Raw genomic sequence first — 17441 nt, 5'->3', positions numbered from 1 at the left:
ACCAAAATACTGTGTACTTATTGATTGAGTGGTAGGGCCGGACGGGAACTAATACTTGGCTCGGGCTCATGACCTACGGACCGAGCGCAGCGAAGTCCTTGCTTCATGAACGAGAGCCAAACCAAACTCATATCAATAAGCATTTTATCATATGATCACTAACTGTTAAAAATTTCAACCTAAATAGGACGCGATAGACGGGAATACGAGCACACGAAAAAAAATTATGCAATTGAAACTTTTCGTTTTTATTTCAATTAGCCTAGAGATGGGAAGGGAGTAACCTCAAAAACAAGAGATCTGGATACCCAAAACACTGTGACAGCGGAAGTTCGGAAGGTTGAGAAACGTCCCGACCGTAATTCGTTATTTTTGTCGTTTCATTTTCAAAGCATCAGCCACATTGTCAACATCTTGGTAAGTGCGATTGAAAATCTTTTCTTGTCACTCGGTTTTTATCAGCTTTAGTTATTCAGTAACTGTAGGGAGGTAAAGCACTAATGGCAAAGCCTGGTAACGACTTTTTCGATCCTTGTGTTTTGTCATATTTAGTTATGTCTCATTTCGAGCGTAAGCCCTTCGTAAAGCGGTTTATGGGGCGATTGAATCGCTACCACGGTCCGATAAATTCGTTCTACGGCCTATTTTTCAAATCTCTGTGGCTTCATACCATATGATTTATCCTCATTAACTAAGGTTATTGAGTGTCGTGCAATTTGAGAAATTGATGATCATAAAACTAAAATGAGACCTCTATTTATGTTGTGGACTGCCCTCGCTGAAGGAATTTCGTGCTGCCTCATTACGTGGTTTTCCAGTGGTTATGATCTGCATTAGCTATTAACTAGACTTTGTTTCAGGAGAGTTCAACGAACGATTTAGAGATCGCGATAAATTAGAATAGAATTTCCGTTTCTTACTTGTACACAAGCGTTTCATGGTCGAGATACCCTTCACTTAAATCTTTGGTTACTGACCGCGGGTACTACGGTAAATATTTTCCTAAGGCCATAATCTGTTTCTTTGTCTGTTAAAGTGCCAGTCTCACATAAGAAGATAAGTCATGACGCTGCGCGCTCACGAAGAGAGATGTTTTAATTTTCTTAGAGAAACTGAAACTTGTTTAAATTCATCGTGATTACATACATAGTAAAAACGTACTTTTCCGTTGAACGGATGCTTCATATTTCCACTGTTAAATTGCTTTCTTCAAACCTTTATGGTTTTATACAATATATTTCAACCTCATTAGCTATGCCTGTTAAGCATTGTTTAACTTGAGAAACTAATGGTCTCTACAATCATGTGATCAAAAGCTAAAATCAGTCTTACATCATTATTCATAATGCGTACTTTCCTTTACTGAAGTCAGATTCGCAGAGGATATTTGCAGTCAGAGGATATTCGCAGTGTTACAGTTCGTGGTTTTCCAGTGTCCATAATTTTCACTGGTAACTCACGTGACCTTGCTCGCATTTTGTGAAAGTACCAAGGTTTCGCATAAGAAAAGAGGTCAGTTTATGACACCACGTGCTCACGAAGGAAGATGACCCCATTGAGACCCTCCCAAAATGAATGTTGTTTTGTTGACATTTTTCCTGTGCCTATCAAGTCATGTAATGTTATGCAAAAATCGCGAGCGAAGTGAATGAAGTTGTTTCAAAGCGACTTCGTTAAACCTTAGTGGCTTCACATCTTACCAATCATCGTCATCAGCTATGAAAAGGTTCGTTTCCAGCAGCATTGGTTTGATAAGTAAGCTCATTGCCTGGTTATAAATTACTAAAACAATGTTTTCGAATGTTGCCATATTGCACAATGTCAGTAAGGTTTCTAGAACGCTGTAGTACTAATTAAGGTGTATCTTTCTTGTCGGGCTTAGACTGTTAACGCTTAAAACTCATTGAATACTACTTTGAGTCAGTAGTCAATATATGGTCACCACTGATCACCACGAAGTAACACGCAAAAATCTAAGAAAAGGGAAACTAGATATTATACTGATGACTATATTCCTTGCCTGCTTCTTTGAATACTCGCAATGAAAAATAATTGATTTGCCTGCGGCTGAATTAACATTTGTTTTGTGTGTTTTTTTTTCGAAAGTAGAGTACTGATTTCTGAGGGGCTTTCGTTTTCCAGAAATATTATCGTTGTCTAATTGTCAAGCTACGCAATAAAAGCACTCCGAAATCGCTGAAAATATTAACAAGTTGCCTTTGGAGAAATAAGTGACTGAGGGGGGGGGGGGGGGGGAGGGAAGCTTTTGAGTTTCCCCAAGTGATGAGTAAATCCAAAAGTTCTTTTTGGATCATAAAAAACTAGATCAAAGTTCATTATTCCCAATAGTGTCTACACCTGAATGGGTCAGTGAGCGAGTAAGCTGGTGGCACATTTACATATTGGAGTCTACGTAGAAACCTGTTTCTATGCTTCGCTTAGCTGCGCGTTAAGAACATTAGTTCAAAATTAAAGTTAAAATGCCGGCCATCAGGCAAACTTTTGTGAATTGTATTTGTATCAAAGTGTCAGCTGAGGGTTTACAAACAAACGATTTTAAGGTGTTAAAATTAAAAGAAACAGCCGTAGAGAATGGTTTAATATCTAAAAATAAACCCTCAGGGTGTTCTGAATGTTTGCGTTCTCATCTGAACAACAAAACAATCACAGTTAAATGCCGGCCATCAAACTTTGTGAACTAGACTAATATTAGAATTTCAGCTAGGATTTTACATATATTTTAAGTTGTTAAAGAAAGAAACAGACTCTGGTTTAAAAATGGTTTTAAAATCTAACTGAATAGATCACCTGCCATGAAAATATTTGTTTTCAAGGACATTCGCCAGATAAATGAGCTCATTACTTGTAAAAACCCGGTTTCTCATCAGCAACAACAACAAAGCAACTTCCTTGAATTCACTATGATTATATATGTAATTGTAATAAGACTGAGTGGAGTCTGTAATCACAGGAGTGATGAAAAAGTCGGACGACCGCGCAGCGGAAGTCCGATTTGTTTATCACGTGTACGATTTCAGACTGAATTGGACAAAGTCTTCTTACCAATTAATCATGAAAATTACACTTTCTGAGAGAAGAAATACAGCCAGGTTACGAAAGAAAAGAAAGAAAATTTGCATTAAAAGACTTAGAAAGGAGGCGTAAATTGTTTGATTGGTTGATTTAAACTGCCGCTTTGAATGTGATTAACTTATTGAACTGTTCGATAACAAACTTTTTGAATAACAAACTGTCCGATGACGACTTGGCAAGTGAATTAGTGGATGATGGAAGTTTTTTAAACCAATTACAATCGAATAAATTGCAACTTTATGATTGATTATGGTAATAGGGTCAAGGGGAATCCAATTCGGTCTGTAAACATACCGAGTGATTAAAAATTTCCGTAAACAAGACAAACATCTCCGGTAGAGACAACGTGAAAAAGAAAAAATTACTCCATTTTTGAAATTCACCAGTTTTCTTTTTTCAAGATAAGTGGTTGTTGCTATGGTTATTGTAATTAATTCTGTGATTGGTGGATTTAGCTGAGTGGACTTAGTATAATGCTTCTTCAATTGCAACTGTCCGATTACAGCCAACTGTCAGATTACACTGTCCGATTTTAACTGTACAGAATGATTGGAGAAAAATAAAGCAGTTAATGCAAGGAAGACTTCGATTTAAAAATGAATTTCTGCCTTTAATTAGAATTTTAAAAATGGCTGCATTTATTTGCCGTCTCATACGGCACCACACCTCAACTTCAGCATAACGTATAAAAGAAGCGTTGAGTTCCAAATGGAAATTAAAATAATTTGCCGTCGCGGTTTCGGTTCTCAGACGACGCAAATCGTGGTGAATTGTTTTGCATAGGACGGTTAAGAAATGTGAAAAATCTTAAAACGCGCGTGCTGAGTTATTGTTCTGCCAGTTAGATCTTTTTCTTTTCCATGTACCCTATTATTTTTGCCGTTTCACTTTCAAAGTAATAGCCAAGAGGGAATACCCAAAACAGAAGTGATCTGGATGCCCAAAACATCGGAATACCCTGAAAAACTGTGAAAGCGCAAGTTTCGGAATGTTTGGGAAACTTAGGTACTCGGGTTTTGTTATCTAAAAGTATTCAGTCACTCTAGAGAAGTAAGCTCTGGTAGGAAAGCCTTATGAATGCTTTTCCGATTTTTATGTTTGCATATCACGTTGTCAATAACCGTAATTGCAGAAACTGATTGTTTTCCCAATTACGTAATTAAGCAAATATATTTATTTCATTGCTGATGTCATTAGGATAATTGCGATGCAAGAGTTCGTAGTTTTCCAGTGGCCGTAATTTGCATTAGTAATAAACTTGACCTCGTTCACTTTTTGTTAAAGCACCAGTCTTCTGTAAGAAGATAAGTCAGCCTATCACGCTGAGAGCTCACGAGGAAAGATAGTGTATTTCTGGTGAGGAGCAGAACGTTACTTGACCGATTACTTTAATCTTGTCATAGTGTTTTTGATCAGCTGAACGCTTACTTTTACGATGGATGTGAGCTTCGAACCTCAAACATCAATTTGGTTTGATTACTTTGTTAGGCTATAAAATAAACCCAAACAACTTTGGTTAAAAACCTAGAGATTTTTCTGGTGCTATTTAACAAACTCATGGTGTATGCCTGCATAAAAGTGGGAAAAAGAGGATTACATAGAGAATAATGCATGGGCGCGCGTGGATATGGAATTTCTCTTCGGGTGTTTAACTACGTAGCTCACGAGTGAGATTTCGAGTTGAACACGAGAAGAAAAATTTCATATCCACAAGCAACCATGTATTATTTTGTAACTTTTACTGACCAGGAAAGTCAACTTTATTCATCAATGATATTTGATATTCTAAAAGATCAAAAAGGTGCAGAATCGTATCGTGTGGCTCTTACATTACTCAAGATGTGTTGAAAGTTGTTGATCTCTTCCGTGAAACAAAACACTTAAAAATCATGGTATAGGTTGGCCTCATTACTGAGGGAAGTTTAGGAATGTAGGAAAAATTGTTATCTAATTTTCATTGTTTCCGTCGTTTCACTTTCAAAAGGATCAGCTGCGAGGTCAATAATTTTATCGATCAATAATTTTATCTGTCTACTGTTTTTTTTTAGAGTAACTTTATCTTAACTTTAGCTTTAACTTTACGGTCACATATGGAATAAGTAACTTCTCTATCGCAAATGCATACATTACTTTTTTTTCAAGTCCTATCCTGTCCTGTCCAATTTATAATAATGTATTTAGCTTGAGATAAAGAGATAAACATTTCACTCTTTTCTTGCTACGTTTTTGTATGAAAATGAGGCCCCAGGCCTCGAACAAGCAGCCGTTGTTACCATGGCAACAAGAGTGCTGCATTTCTGTGCATCCCCTTCTGAGTGCCTTACTGCATGCAAAATTAGAAAGGGGGTTGAAAATTTTCATTTCCCAAGATGTTTGATTCCAACAGAGAGTTGTTCTTAAAACTCGAATGCATGTAGCTTGATCCCAAGAGGCTTTATTGTAAGTACGTACGTTCTGACGGCTGGTAGAAATGCAGATGGCAAACGAAGTATTATATTGATACTGCACACCACTCTTTGCTAGTTCCTTTGCAGAATACTGGTAATACAACAACATTCATTCCCCAAGATTATCAAATTATATTGTATATCCCACCAAAGTTTCTTTAGAAACTTACCCCGTTGATTACTGTTGTTTATAGAAACTATCCAAGGGGAAAGTTCTCATAGCAAAAGTTGAGATAAATGCTGTTTTGTTTATCTTTGTCCTGTGAATTTACAAATTTGTCAAACCGCTGTTACCTCAAATCATGGCAATAATCCTTATCAGTTACGAATAGATTCGTTTTCAGCCATATACTTCAGATAAGTAAGCTCGTTAACCGGTGATAAACTGCTAGAACAACATTTTCAAATGTTCCCAGAACGTTGTAGTAAAAGGTTTATCAATCCTTCTTGTTTTTTTAAGAAGCCTGCAACCTTTCAAAGTCACCTAATTGATGGCACGACCCCCCGACATACGATCGTTAATCAAACTCAAGCATGCGTCATTTTTTTTTTAACTTGATAAGAAGAACAAACGAAACAGCTGGATCAAAGTTCATTTGGATAACAGCTGGCTTTCATAGCGTGACAGTCACACAGTCTGTTTCAAAGAGTCTGTGCAGGTCAAATTAATTTTTAAAAGTTTCACCGAATGTGATCCGTTAATGTGTTTCAGTTGTACTTATCCACGCCCCTTCTTCAATTATATATTTTTAAAGCCGATATAGTGAATTCTAACACTTTCAGCTCATTCTAAAAAGTTTCAAGGTGAAATCGACCAAGCCCGCTTTTGTTACTTAACATGTGTGTTCTGGTTTGTGGTGACTCATTATGAATCCAGATTATCGAATCATTTAGTATTGCGTTACTAAAAATAATGTTTCAATGATTACAGGAGAGGATGGCAATGGAAACCTAATAGCAGAAGCCATGATAGCTTTCATGACCATCGCCTCACTTGTTTCCTTCTTCCTGCTCAACTCAAATCGCATTCAGAAAGCTATTGAGATATGCAGGGAATGTTTGATTTTGCTAAATACCACCGATCAAAACAGCAAAGACATCTTTATAGTTCTTTTCAGCGAGATGCTGCTTCTCTTATACATAAAGTATGGAATTATGCTTAAACACTTGGCGAAAACCAAGGCGAAGGAATATTTTGAGAGGGCCCTTGCTATAGCTACCGAAATTGGCCACAGGAGAGGAGAAGCATCATGTTATGGAAACCTAGGTACTGTGTTTCAGTCGCTCGGACAATACGCCAAGGCTAGAGAGTATCTCCAAAAGGCGCTTGTCATCAGAACTGAAATTGGTGACAGAGAAGGAGAAGCAACTGACTACGGTAACCTTGGTACTGTGTTTATGTCGCTCGGCCAATACGACAAGGCTCAAGAGTATCTCCAAAAGGCGCTTGTCATCAGAACTGAAATTGGTGACAGAAACGGAGAGGCAACTGACTACGGTAATCTTGGTAATTTGTTTGAGTCGCTCGGGCAATACGACAAAGCTGAAGAGTATCTACAAAAAGCGCTTGTCATCAAAACTGAAATTGGCGACAGAAATGGGAAAGCAACATGTTATGGAAACCTAGGTACTGTGTTTCAGTCGCTCGGACAATACGCCAAGGCTAGAGAGTATCTCCAAAAGGCGCTTGTCATCAGAACTGAAATTGGTGACAGAGAAGGAGAGGCATCGGACTACGGTAACCGTGATACTGTGTTTATGTCGCTCGGCCAATACGACAAGGCTCAAGAGTATCTCCAAAAGGCGCTTGTCATCAGAACTGAAATTGGTGACAGAGAAGGAGAGGCAACTGACTACGGAAATCTTGGTAATTTGTTTCAGTCGCTCGGGCAATACGACAAAGCTGAAGAGTATCTCCAAAGAGCGCTTATCATCAGAACTGAAATTGGTGACAGAGAAGGAGAGGCATCGGACTACGGTAACCTTGGTACTGTGTTTATGTCGCTCAGCCAATACGACAAGGCTAAAGAGTATCTCCAAAAGGCGCTTGTCATCAGAACTGAAATTGGTGACAGAAAAGGAGAGGCAACTGACTACGGAAATCTTGGTAATTTGTTTGAGTCGCTCGGGCAATATGACAAAGCTGAAGAGTATCTCCAAAGAGCCCTTATCATCAAAACTGAAATTGGCGACAGATATGGAAAAGCAACATGTTATGGAAACCTAGGAACTGTGTTTCACTCGCTCGGACAATACGCCAAGGCTAGAGAGTATCTCGACAAGGCACTTGTCATCAGAACTGAAATTGGTGACAGAAACGGAGAGGCAACTGACTACGGAAATCTTGGTAATTTGTTTCAGTCGCTCGGGCAATACGACAAAGCTGAAGAGTATCTCCAAAGAGCGCTTGTCATCAAAACTGAAATTGGCGACAGAAATGGGAAAGCAACATGTTATGGAAACCTAGGTACTGTGTTTCAGTCGCTCGGACAATACGACAAGGCTCAAGAGTATCTCCAAAAGGCGCTTGTCATCAGAACTGAAATTGGTGACAGAGAAGGAGAGGCAACTGACTACGGAAATCTTGGTTATTTGTTTGAGTCGCTCGGGCAATACGACAAAGCTGAAGAGTATCTCCGAAAAGCCCTTATCATCAAAACTGAAATTGGCGACAGATATGGAAAAGCAACATGTTATGGAAACCTAGGTACTGTGTTTCAGTCGCTCGGACAATACGCCAAGGCTAGAGAGTATCTCGACAAGGCACTTGTCATCAGAACTGAAATTGGTGACAGAAACGGAGAGGCAACTGACTACGGAAATCTTGGTAATTTGTTTCAGTCGCTCGGGCAATACGACAAAGCTGAAGAGTATCTCCAAAGAGCGCTTGTCATCAAAACTGAAATTGGCGACAGAAATGGGAAAGCAACATGTTATGGAAACCTAGGTACTATGTTTCAGTCGCTCGGACAATACGACAAGGCTCAAGAATATCTCCAAAAGGCGCTTGTCATCAGAACTGAAATTGGTGACAGAGAAGGAGAGGCAACTGACTACGGAAATCTTGGTAATTTGTTTCAGTCGCTCGGGCAATACGACAAAGCTGAAGAGTATCTCCAAAGAGCGCTTATCATCAGAACTGAAATTGGTGACAGAGAAGGAGAGGCATCGGACTACGGTAACCTTGGTACTGTGTTTATGTCGCTCAGCCAATACGACAAGGCTCAAGAGTATCTCCAAAAGGCGCTTGTCATCAGAACTGAAATTGGTGACAGAAAAGGAGAGGCAACTGACTACGGAAATCTTGGTAATTTGTTTCAGTCGCTCGGGCAATACGACAAAGCTGAAGAGTATCTCCAAAGAGCGCTTATCATCAGAACTGAAATTGGTGACAGAGAAGGAGAGGCATCGGACTACGGTAACCTTGGTACTGTGTTTATGTCGCTCAGCCAATACGACAAGGCTCAAGAGTATCTCCAAAAGGCGCTTGTCATCAGAACTGAAATTGGTGACAGAAAAGGAGAGGCAACTGACTACGGAAATCTTGGTAATTTGTTTCAGTCGCTCGGGCAATACGACAAAGCTGAAGAGTATCTCCAAAGAGCCCTTATCATCAAAACTGAAATTGGCGACAGAAATGGGAAAGCAACATGTTATGGAAACCTAGGTACTGTGTTTCAGTCGCTCGGACAATACGCCAAGGCTAGAGAGTATCTCCAAAAGGCGCTTCTCATCAGAACTGAAATTGGTGACAGAGAAGGAGAGGCATCGGACTACGGTAACCTAGGTACTGTGTTTCAGTCGCTCGGCCAATACGACAAGGCTCAAGAGTATCTCCAAAAGGCGCTTGTCATCAGAACTGAAATTGGTGACAGAGAAGGAGAGGCAACTGACTACGGAAATCTTGGTAATTTGTTTGAGTCGCTCGGGCAATACGACAAAGCTGAAGAGTATCTCCAAAAAGCCCTTATCATCAAAACTGAAATTGGCGACAGAAATGGGAAAGCAACATGTTATGGAAACCTAGGAACTGTGTTTCACTCGCTCGGACAATACGCCAAGGCTAGAGAGTATCTCGACAAGGCACTTGTCATCAGAACTGAAATTGGTGACAGAAACGGAGAGGCAACTGACTACGGAAATCTTGGTAATTTGTTTGAGTCGCTCGGGCAATACGACAAAGCTGAAGAGTATCTCCAAAGAGCGCTTGTCATCAAAACTGAAATTGGCGACAGAAATGGGAAAGCAACATGTTATGGAAACCTAGGTACTGTGTTTCAGTCGCTCGGACAATACGACAAGGCTCAAGAGTATCTCCAAAAGGCGCTTGTCATCAGAACTGAAATTGGTGACAGAGAAGGAGAGGCAACTGACTACGGAAATCTTGGTAATTTGTTTGAGTCGCTCGGGCAATACGACAAAGCTGAAGAGTATCTCCAAAGAGCGCTTATCATCAGAACTGAAATTGGTGACAGAGAAGGAGAGGCATCGGACTACGGTAACCTGGGTACTGTGTTTATGTCGCTCAGCCAATACGACAAGGCTCAAGAGTATATCCAAAAGGCGCTTGTCATCAGAACTGAAATTGGTGACAGAGAAGGAGAGGCAACTGACTACGGAAATCTTGGTAATTTGTTTGAGTCGCTCGGGCAATACGACAAAGCTGAAGAGTATCTCCAAAGAGCGCTTATCATCAGAACTGAAATTGGTGACAGAGAAGGAGAGGCATCGGACTACGGTAACCTTGGTACTGTGTTTATGTCGCTCAGCCAATACGACAAGGCTCAAGAGTATATCCAAAAGGCGCTTGTCATCAGAACTGAAATTGGTGACAGAGAAGGAGAGGCAACTGACTACGGAAATCTTGGTAATTTGTTTCAGTCGCTCGGGCAATACGACAAAGCTGAAGAGTATCTCCAAAGAGCGCTTGTCATCAAAACTGAAATTGGCGACAGAAATGGGAAAGCAACATGTTATGGAAACCTAGGTACTGTGTTTCAATCGCTCGGACAATACGCCAAGGCTAGAGAGTATCTCCAAAAGGCGCTTGTCATCAGAACTGAAATTGGTGACAGAGAAGGAGAGGCATCGGACTACGGTAACCTAGGTACTGTGTTTCAGTCGCTCGGCCAATACGACAAGGCTCAAGAGTATCTCCAAAAGGCGCTTGTCATCAGAACTGAAATTGGTGACAGAGAAGGAGAGGCAACTGACTACGGAAATCTTGGTAATTTGTTTGAGTCGCTCGGGCAATACGACAAAGCTGAAGAGTATCTCCAAAAAGCCCCTATCATCAAAACTGAAATTGGCGACAGAAATGGGAAAGCAACATGTTATGGAAACCTAGGAACTGTGTTTCACTCGCTCGGACAATACGCCAAGGCTAGAGAGTATCTCGACAAGGCACTTGTCATCAGAACTGAAATTGGTGACAGAAACGGAGAGGCAACTGACTACGGAAATCTTGGTAATTTGTTTGAGTCGCTCGGGCAATACGACAAAGCTGAAGAGTATCTCCAAAGAGCGCTTGTCATCAAAACTGAAATTGGCGACAGAAATGGGAAAGCAACATGTTATGGAAACCTAGGTACTGTGTTTCAGTCGCTCGGACAATACGACAAGGCTCAAGAGTATCTCCAAAAGGCGCTTGTCATCAGAACTGAAATTGGTGACAGAGAAGGAGAGGCAACTGACTACGGAAATCTTGGTAATTTGTTTGAGTCGCTCGGGCAATACGACAAAGCTGAAGAGTATCTCCAAAGAGCGCTTATCATCAGAACTGAAATTGGTGACAGAGAAGGAGAGGCATCGGACTACGGTAACCTGGGTACTGTGTTTATGTCGCTCAGCCAATACGACAAGGCTCAAGAGTATATCCAAAAGGCGCTTGTCATCAGAACTGAAATTGGTGACAGAGAAGGAGAGGCAACTGACTACGGAAATCTTGGTAATTTGTTTGAGTCGCTCGGGCAATACGACAAAGCTGAAGAGTATCTCCAAAGAGCGCTTATCATCAGAACTGAAATTGGTGACAGAGAAGGAGAGGCATCGGACTACGGTAACCTGGGTACTGTGTTTATGTCGCTCAGCCAATACGACAAGGCTCAAGAGTATATCCAAAAGGCGCTTGTCATCAGAACTGAAATTGGTGACAGAGAAGGAGAGGCAACTGACTACGGAAATCTTGGTAATTTGTTTCAGTCGCTCGGGCAATACGACAAAGCTGAAGAGTATCTCCAAAGAGCGCTTGTCATCAAAACTGAAATTGGCGACAGAAATGGGAAAGCAACATGTTATGGAAACCTAGGTACTGTGTTTCAATCGCTCGGACAATACGCCAAGGCTAGAGAGTATCTCCAAAAGGCGCTTGTCATCAGAACTGAAATTGGTGACAGAGAAGGAGAGGCATCGGACTACGGTAACCTAGGTACTGTGTTTCAGTCGCTCGGCCAATACGACAAGGCTCAAGAGTATCTCCAAAAGGCGCTTGTCATCAGAACTGAAATTGGTGACAGAGAAGGAGAGGCAACTGACTACGGAAATCTTGGTAATTTGTTTGAGTCGCTCGGGCAATACGACAAAGCTGAAGAGTATGTCCAAAGAGCCCTTATCATCAAAACTGAAATTGGCGACAGATATGGGAAAGCAACATGTTATGGAAACCTAGGAACTGTGTTTCACTCGCTCGGACAATACGCCAAGGCTAGAGAGTATCTCGACAAGGCACTTGTCATCAGAACTGAAATTGGTGACAGAAACGGAGAGGCAACTGACTACGGAAATCTTGGTAATTTGTTTGAGTCGCTCGGGCAATACGACAAAGCTGAAGAGTATCTACAAAGAGCGCTTGTCATCGAAACTGAAATTGGCGACAGAAATGGGAAAGCAACATGTTATGGAAACCTAGGTACGGTGTTTCAGTCGCTCGGACAATACGACAAGGCTCAAGAGTATCTCCAAAAGGCGCTTGTCATCAGAACTGAAATTGGTGACAGAGAAGGAGAGGCAACTGACTACGGAAACCTAGGAACTGTGTTTCACTCGCTCGGACAATACGCCAAGGCTAGAGAGTATCTCCAAAAGGCGCTTGACATCAGAACTGAAATTGGTGACAGAGAAGGAGAGGCAACTGACTACGGAAATCTTGGTAATTTGTTTCAGTCGCTCGGGCAATACGACAAAGCTGAAGAGTATCTCCAAAGAGCGATTATCATCAGAACTGAAATTAGTGACAGAAAAGGAGAGGCAACTGACTACGGTAACCTTGGTACTGTGTTTCAGTCGCTCGGCCAATACGACAAGGCTCAAGAGTATCTCCAAAAGGCGCTTGTCATCAGAACTGAAATTGGTGACAGAAAAGGAGAGGCAACTGACTACGGTAATCTTGGTAATTTGTTTGAGTCGCTCGGGCAATACGACAAAGCTGAAGAGTATCTCCAAAGAGCGCTTGTCATCAAAACTGAAATTGGCGACAGAAATGGGAAAGCAACATGTTATGGAAACCTAGGTACTGTGTTTCAGTCGCTCGGACAATACGCCAAGGCTAGAGAGTATCTCCAAAAGGCGCTTGTCATCAGAACTGAAATTGGTGACAGAGAAGGAGAGGCATCGGACTACGGTAACCTAGGTACTGTGTTTATGTCGCTTGGCCAATACGACAAGGCTCAAGAGTATCTCCAAAAGGCGCTTGTCATCAGAACTGAAATTGGTGACAGAAACGGAGAGGCAACTGACTACGGAAATCTTGGTAATTTGTTTCAGTCGCTCGGGCAATACGACAAAGCTGAAGAGTATCTCCAAAGAGCGCTTGTCATCAAAACTGAAATTGGCGACAGAAATGGGAAAGCAACATGTTATGGAAACCTAGGTACTGTGTTTCAGTCGCTCGGACAATACGCCAAGGCTAGAGAGTATCTCCAAAAGGCGCTTGTCATCAGAACTGAAATTGGTGACAGAGAAGGAGAGGCAACTGACTACGGAAATCTTGGTAATTTGTTTCAGTCGCTCGGGCAATACGACAAAGCTGAAGAGTATCTCCAAAGAGCGCGTGTCATCAAAACTGAAATTGGCGACAGAAATGGGAAAGCAACATGTTATGGAAACCTAGGTACTGTGTTTCAGTCGCTCGGACAATACGCCAAGGCTAGAGAGTATCTCCAAAAGGCGCTTCTCATCAGAACTGAAATTGGTGACAGAGAAGGAGAGGCATCGGACTACGGTAACCTAGGTACTGTGTTTCAGTCGCTCGGCCAATACGACAAGGCTCAAGAGTATCTCCAAAAGGCGCTTGTCATCAGAACTGAAATTGGTGACAGAGAAGGAGAGGCAACTGACTACGGAAATCTTGGTAATTTGTTTGAGTCGCTCGGGCAATACGACAAAGCTGAAGAGTATCTCCAAAGAGCGCTTATCATCAGAACTGAAATTGGTGACAGAGAAGGAGAGGCATCGGACTACGGTAACCTTGGTACTGTGTTTATGTCGCTCGGGCAATACGACAAGGCTCAAGAGTATCTCCAAAAGGCGCTTGTCATCAGAACTGAAATTGGTGACAGAAACGGAGAGGCAACTGACTACGGAAACCTAGGTGCTGTGCTTCAGTCGCTCGGGCAATACGACAAGGCTAAAGAGTATCTCCAAAAAGCACTTGTCATCAGAACCGAAATTGGTGATAAAGAAGGGAAAGTAGCAGATCTTGCAAACTTTGGACGTGTGTGTAGAGCTATGGGAGATTATGAAGCCTCAGAAGTATGCTTAGAGAAAGCTTTATCGATATCCAGAGATATTGGAAATAGAAGAGGAGAGTTCGAAATTCTTCACAGTTACGCCATTTTGTATTTGTCGCAAGATAAAAAAAAAGAAGCCCGTTCGTATCTTCATCTCTGCATTGAAAAGTATGAGGAGCTAAGATATTTCTTAGGGGCCAATGATCAGTTCAAAACATCACTTCTGGAGAACTCAGGAATATTTCCCTACAAGCGGCTTTGTAGTTTGCTTTGTGACACCGGAAATGCTCGGGATGCTCTTTATGTTGAGGAGTTGGGTCGAGCTAGAGGCCTATCAGACTTAATGGTAGAGAAGTACTCGGTTGGAACGCACATCTCTGCTAATCCACAATCTTGGTTTGGCTTTGAGAACATTTTTAGAAAGAAAAATAACTGTACTTGTCTGTACATTTCTTATTTTCACAATCATCTGCATTTGTGGATCTTAAAGACAAGTGAAGTCCTTCACTATAGAAGAATATCAGTAGAAGAGAACCTAGTTCAGGCTGGGTTGCCCAAAGATTTGCCTTTGAGTAAATTTTTGGATGATAATTTCCGGAGTCTTGGTATTTTGCCCACTAAGGATTGTGAAGATCGGTCTTTAAATATGGTTAAATTGCGACCTCTCTCCCCCGCAAAGAAGAGTTCAACAAGATTGCGACTCGTGGAGGAGGACGAGGACGAGGATGAGGACGAGAAAGTGATTTCAAGTCTATTTCTGTGTTACAAAATGTTTATTACTCCCGTTTATGATTTGCTTGAGGAGCTTGAAGTCATCATCGTTCCTGACCGCAGTTTGTACAAAGTTCCCTTTGCTGCACTGAGTGAAAAGGAGGGAGCCGAATACCTCTCGGAGACTCATAGGATCCGTGTCATTCCTTCTTTGACAACACTCAAGATTATTCAAGATAGCCCTGAGGACTATCACAGCAACACTGGTGCCTTGATAATAGGCAACCCTAAGGTTAATTGGCTGCCGTCATTGCCAGGTGCAAGAAAGGAAGCGGAGATGGTCGGACGACTGGTGGGTGTTCCGCCTCTGGTAGGAGAAGAAGCAACGAAGCAGGCGGTGCTTGAGCGCATAAGTTTAGTGAGCCTCATTCATTTTGCTGCCCATGGTGACGCCGAAAGGGGAGAAATTGCCCTCTCCCCCATCCCTAGTACTTCCAACAGGCGAAACGCTATCTTACCACATGAAGATTACATGTTGACGATGGCTGATGTATCACGAGTGAAAGTCAGAGCTAAACTGGTGGTACTTAGCTGCTGTCACAGTGGAAGAGGTGACATTAGAGCCGAGGGAGTTATAGGAATTGCCCGTGCGTTCTTAGGATCCGGTGCTCGCTCGGTGTTGGTTGCGCTGTGGGCCATTTCAGACTCAGCAACAGAGCAGTTGATGAGTCGGTTCTACGAACAACTTGTAGAGGGAGAAAGTGCCAGTGAATCCCTCCATCAGGCCATGAAGTGGATGAGAAAAAGCAAGTCTGCCAGAGTGTCTGAGTGGGCTTCGTTTACGCTGATTGGAGATGATGTGAGACTCGGGTTTGACAAGCAGAGGTAAGACTCAGTCCGAAAAGATATTTCACAAATTAAAGTCTAACTAGATGTGAAGGTAGCTGTGATTTACTGGTCGGTGACTGTCGGCGGGGGTCCTTTGTTACCATCAAGGGTAGTTCGGTATATATCCATATACATATATTTTTTTTCTTTTCTTTTCCGAGAGTTACTATCGACGCTCTCTGGTGTAAATATAGAATCTCGAAAGGGCCTCTCTGCCAATCACATACAAGTGCTAACCATTTATATTTTTAGATATTAAGCTTGGTATAATTGTATTTGCTTCATATCCAAAATATTAATCGAGTTAATAATAAATTGCTGTTTTTTTTCACTTTTTTTTACAGAGAAAGAGACCCCGACAGTGTAAATAATGAGAATCACTCGAAGGAAACAGAGCCAAAAGACTTTTAGATGCATAAATTGAATAGAGCAAAGTAGAGAACATACTTTATCCGGTATTTCATTGAAATTAAAAAAGGAGCTTTCCCAAATTAGATCGACTTCAATTTTTTGTGCTTTCTTTTTCAATATTGTTAAAAGACAAAATTTGTATCTATCCAGTTTTTTTTTTTACTTATTTAAACGTTGGAAATGAATGGAAATAGTATATTAGCATAAGCCATTCAGTAAAAATTATAATAAGCCAGTTGATCATTTCTTATTCCTTTTGGCGGTCTTATCTTACAGGTATAATTTAGCACGCTCGACATCTCTTTTTCTCAAAGGTGACTTAAGGTGTAAACAAGTAGTACTCTTCATCCTCCGCACTGAATTTTAATCAAGTAATTTATACGAATAGCACGTAGCTCTTTTAGGGGCTGTACCTTGGGTACGCCCTTTCTTCTCCGAATTTTCTGTTTATTGTGCTGTTATGTAACAGTCTTCGAGGAGTATTTCCTCTTGAGATATATTTTCAGGTATGATTCTAATTCTGTTAGTAAGTTCATCACAATTTTTATATTATCAATCTTGTTTTAGTTATGACCAACCTTGACTGTAAGACTAAGAAATTTAAGGAAGAAAATGATTTTGTAAAGCGTAAACATCTCGAAGGTATCTACTTAGTATGCGAACTCCGCTCTTCGTAGCTTAACGTGATTCGCTAGTTAAGTGTAAAAGAATGACGAAGGTTAGAGATTGGCAGCTCAGTAAGCGTCCCTTCTATAAGCGGAGACCCACACTTTCCTTGTTAGATCTGAGTTAGTCCCGAAGTAATAAGTTGTATGTAAGAAAGAGAAGAATAAAGAAACCTTCAACTGAACAACGCAAAAATTTTATGTCCAACATAATAAGCACAGAAAAACGTTGACGTAAGTAAGGCTTTAAAGTTAAGCGAAATCAGTAAAGTTAAAACAGTAGTTTAGGTATAAAACAAACCACTAGAATCTGGTTTAATTTTTTTTCAAAGCCTTTTGTAAGGTTTAGTTAACAAAATCTTCAATATTTGAGGAATAAATTTGATGTAGCATCTTAAAAGATCCTTGTCAACCACTCCTCTTTCAAAATATATCCTGATCAAAACTAATCTATGAAGACAGCAGTTTAAAATCGCTTCCGGATGGCAGGAATGTCATGC

At 41.0% G+C, this 17441-nt stretch overlaps 1 protein-coding gene across 1 annotated transcript; it reads left to right on the top strand.

The window, feature by feature from the left end:
* The first annotated feature begins 244 nt into the window (after window positions 1-244).
* Window positions 245-17126, top strand: LOC149046017 (uncharacterized). Its single transcript, XM_089206343.1, has 3 exons — window positions 245-417; window positions 6472-15862; window positions 16210-17126. The coding sequence occupies exons 2-3, from the start codon at window positions 6507-6509 to the stop codon at window positions 16274-16276; spliced, it is 9423 nt and encodes a 3140-aa protein (XP_089062469.1). The 5' UTR covers window positions 245-417; window positions 6472-6506; the 3' UTR covers window positions 16277-17126.
* Window positions 17127-17441: the final 315 nt, after the last annotated feature.

This window comes from Pocillopora damicornis, chromosome 5 (assembly GCF_964200805.1).
Source record: "Pocillopora damicornis chromosome 5, jaPocDami1.2, whole genome shotgun sequence".
In the NCBI taxonomy this organism is placed as follows: Eukaryota; Metazoa; Cnidaria; class Anthozoa; order Scleractinia; family Pocilloporidae; genus Pocillopora; species Pocillopora damicornis.
Note: the sequence above shows the minus strand (reverse complement) of the source record. Positions and strands in the feature narration are given on the sequence as shown.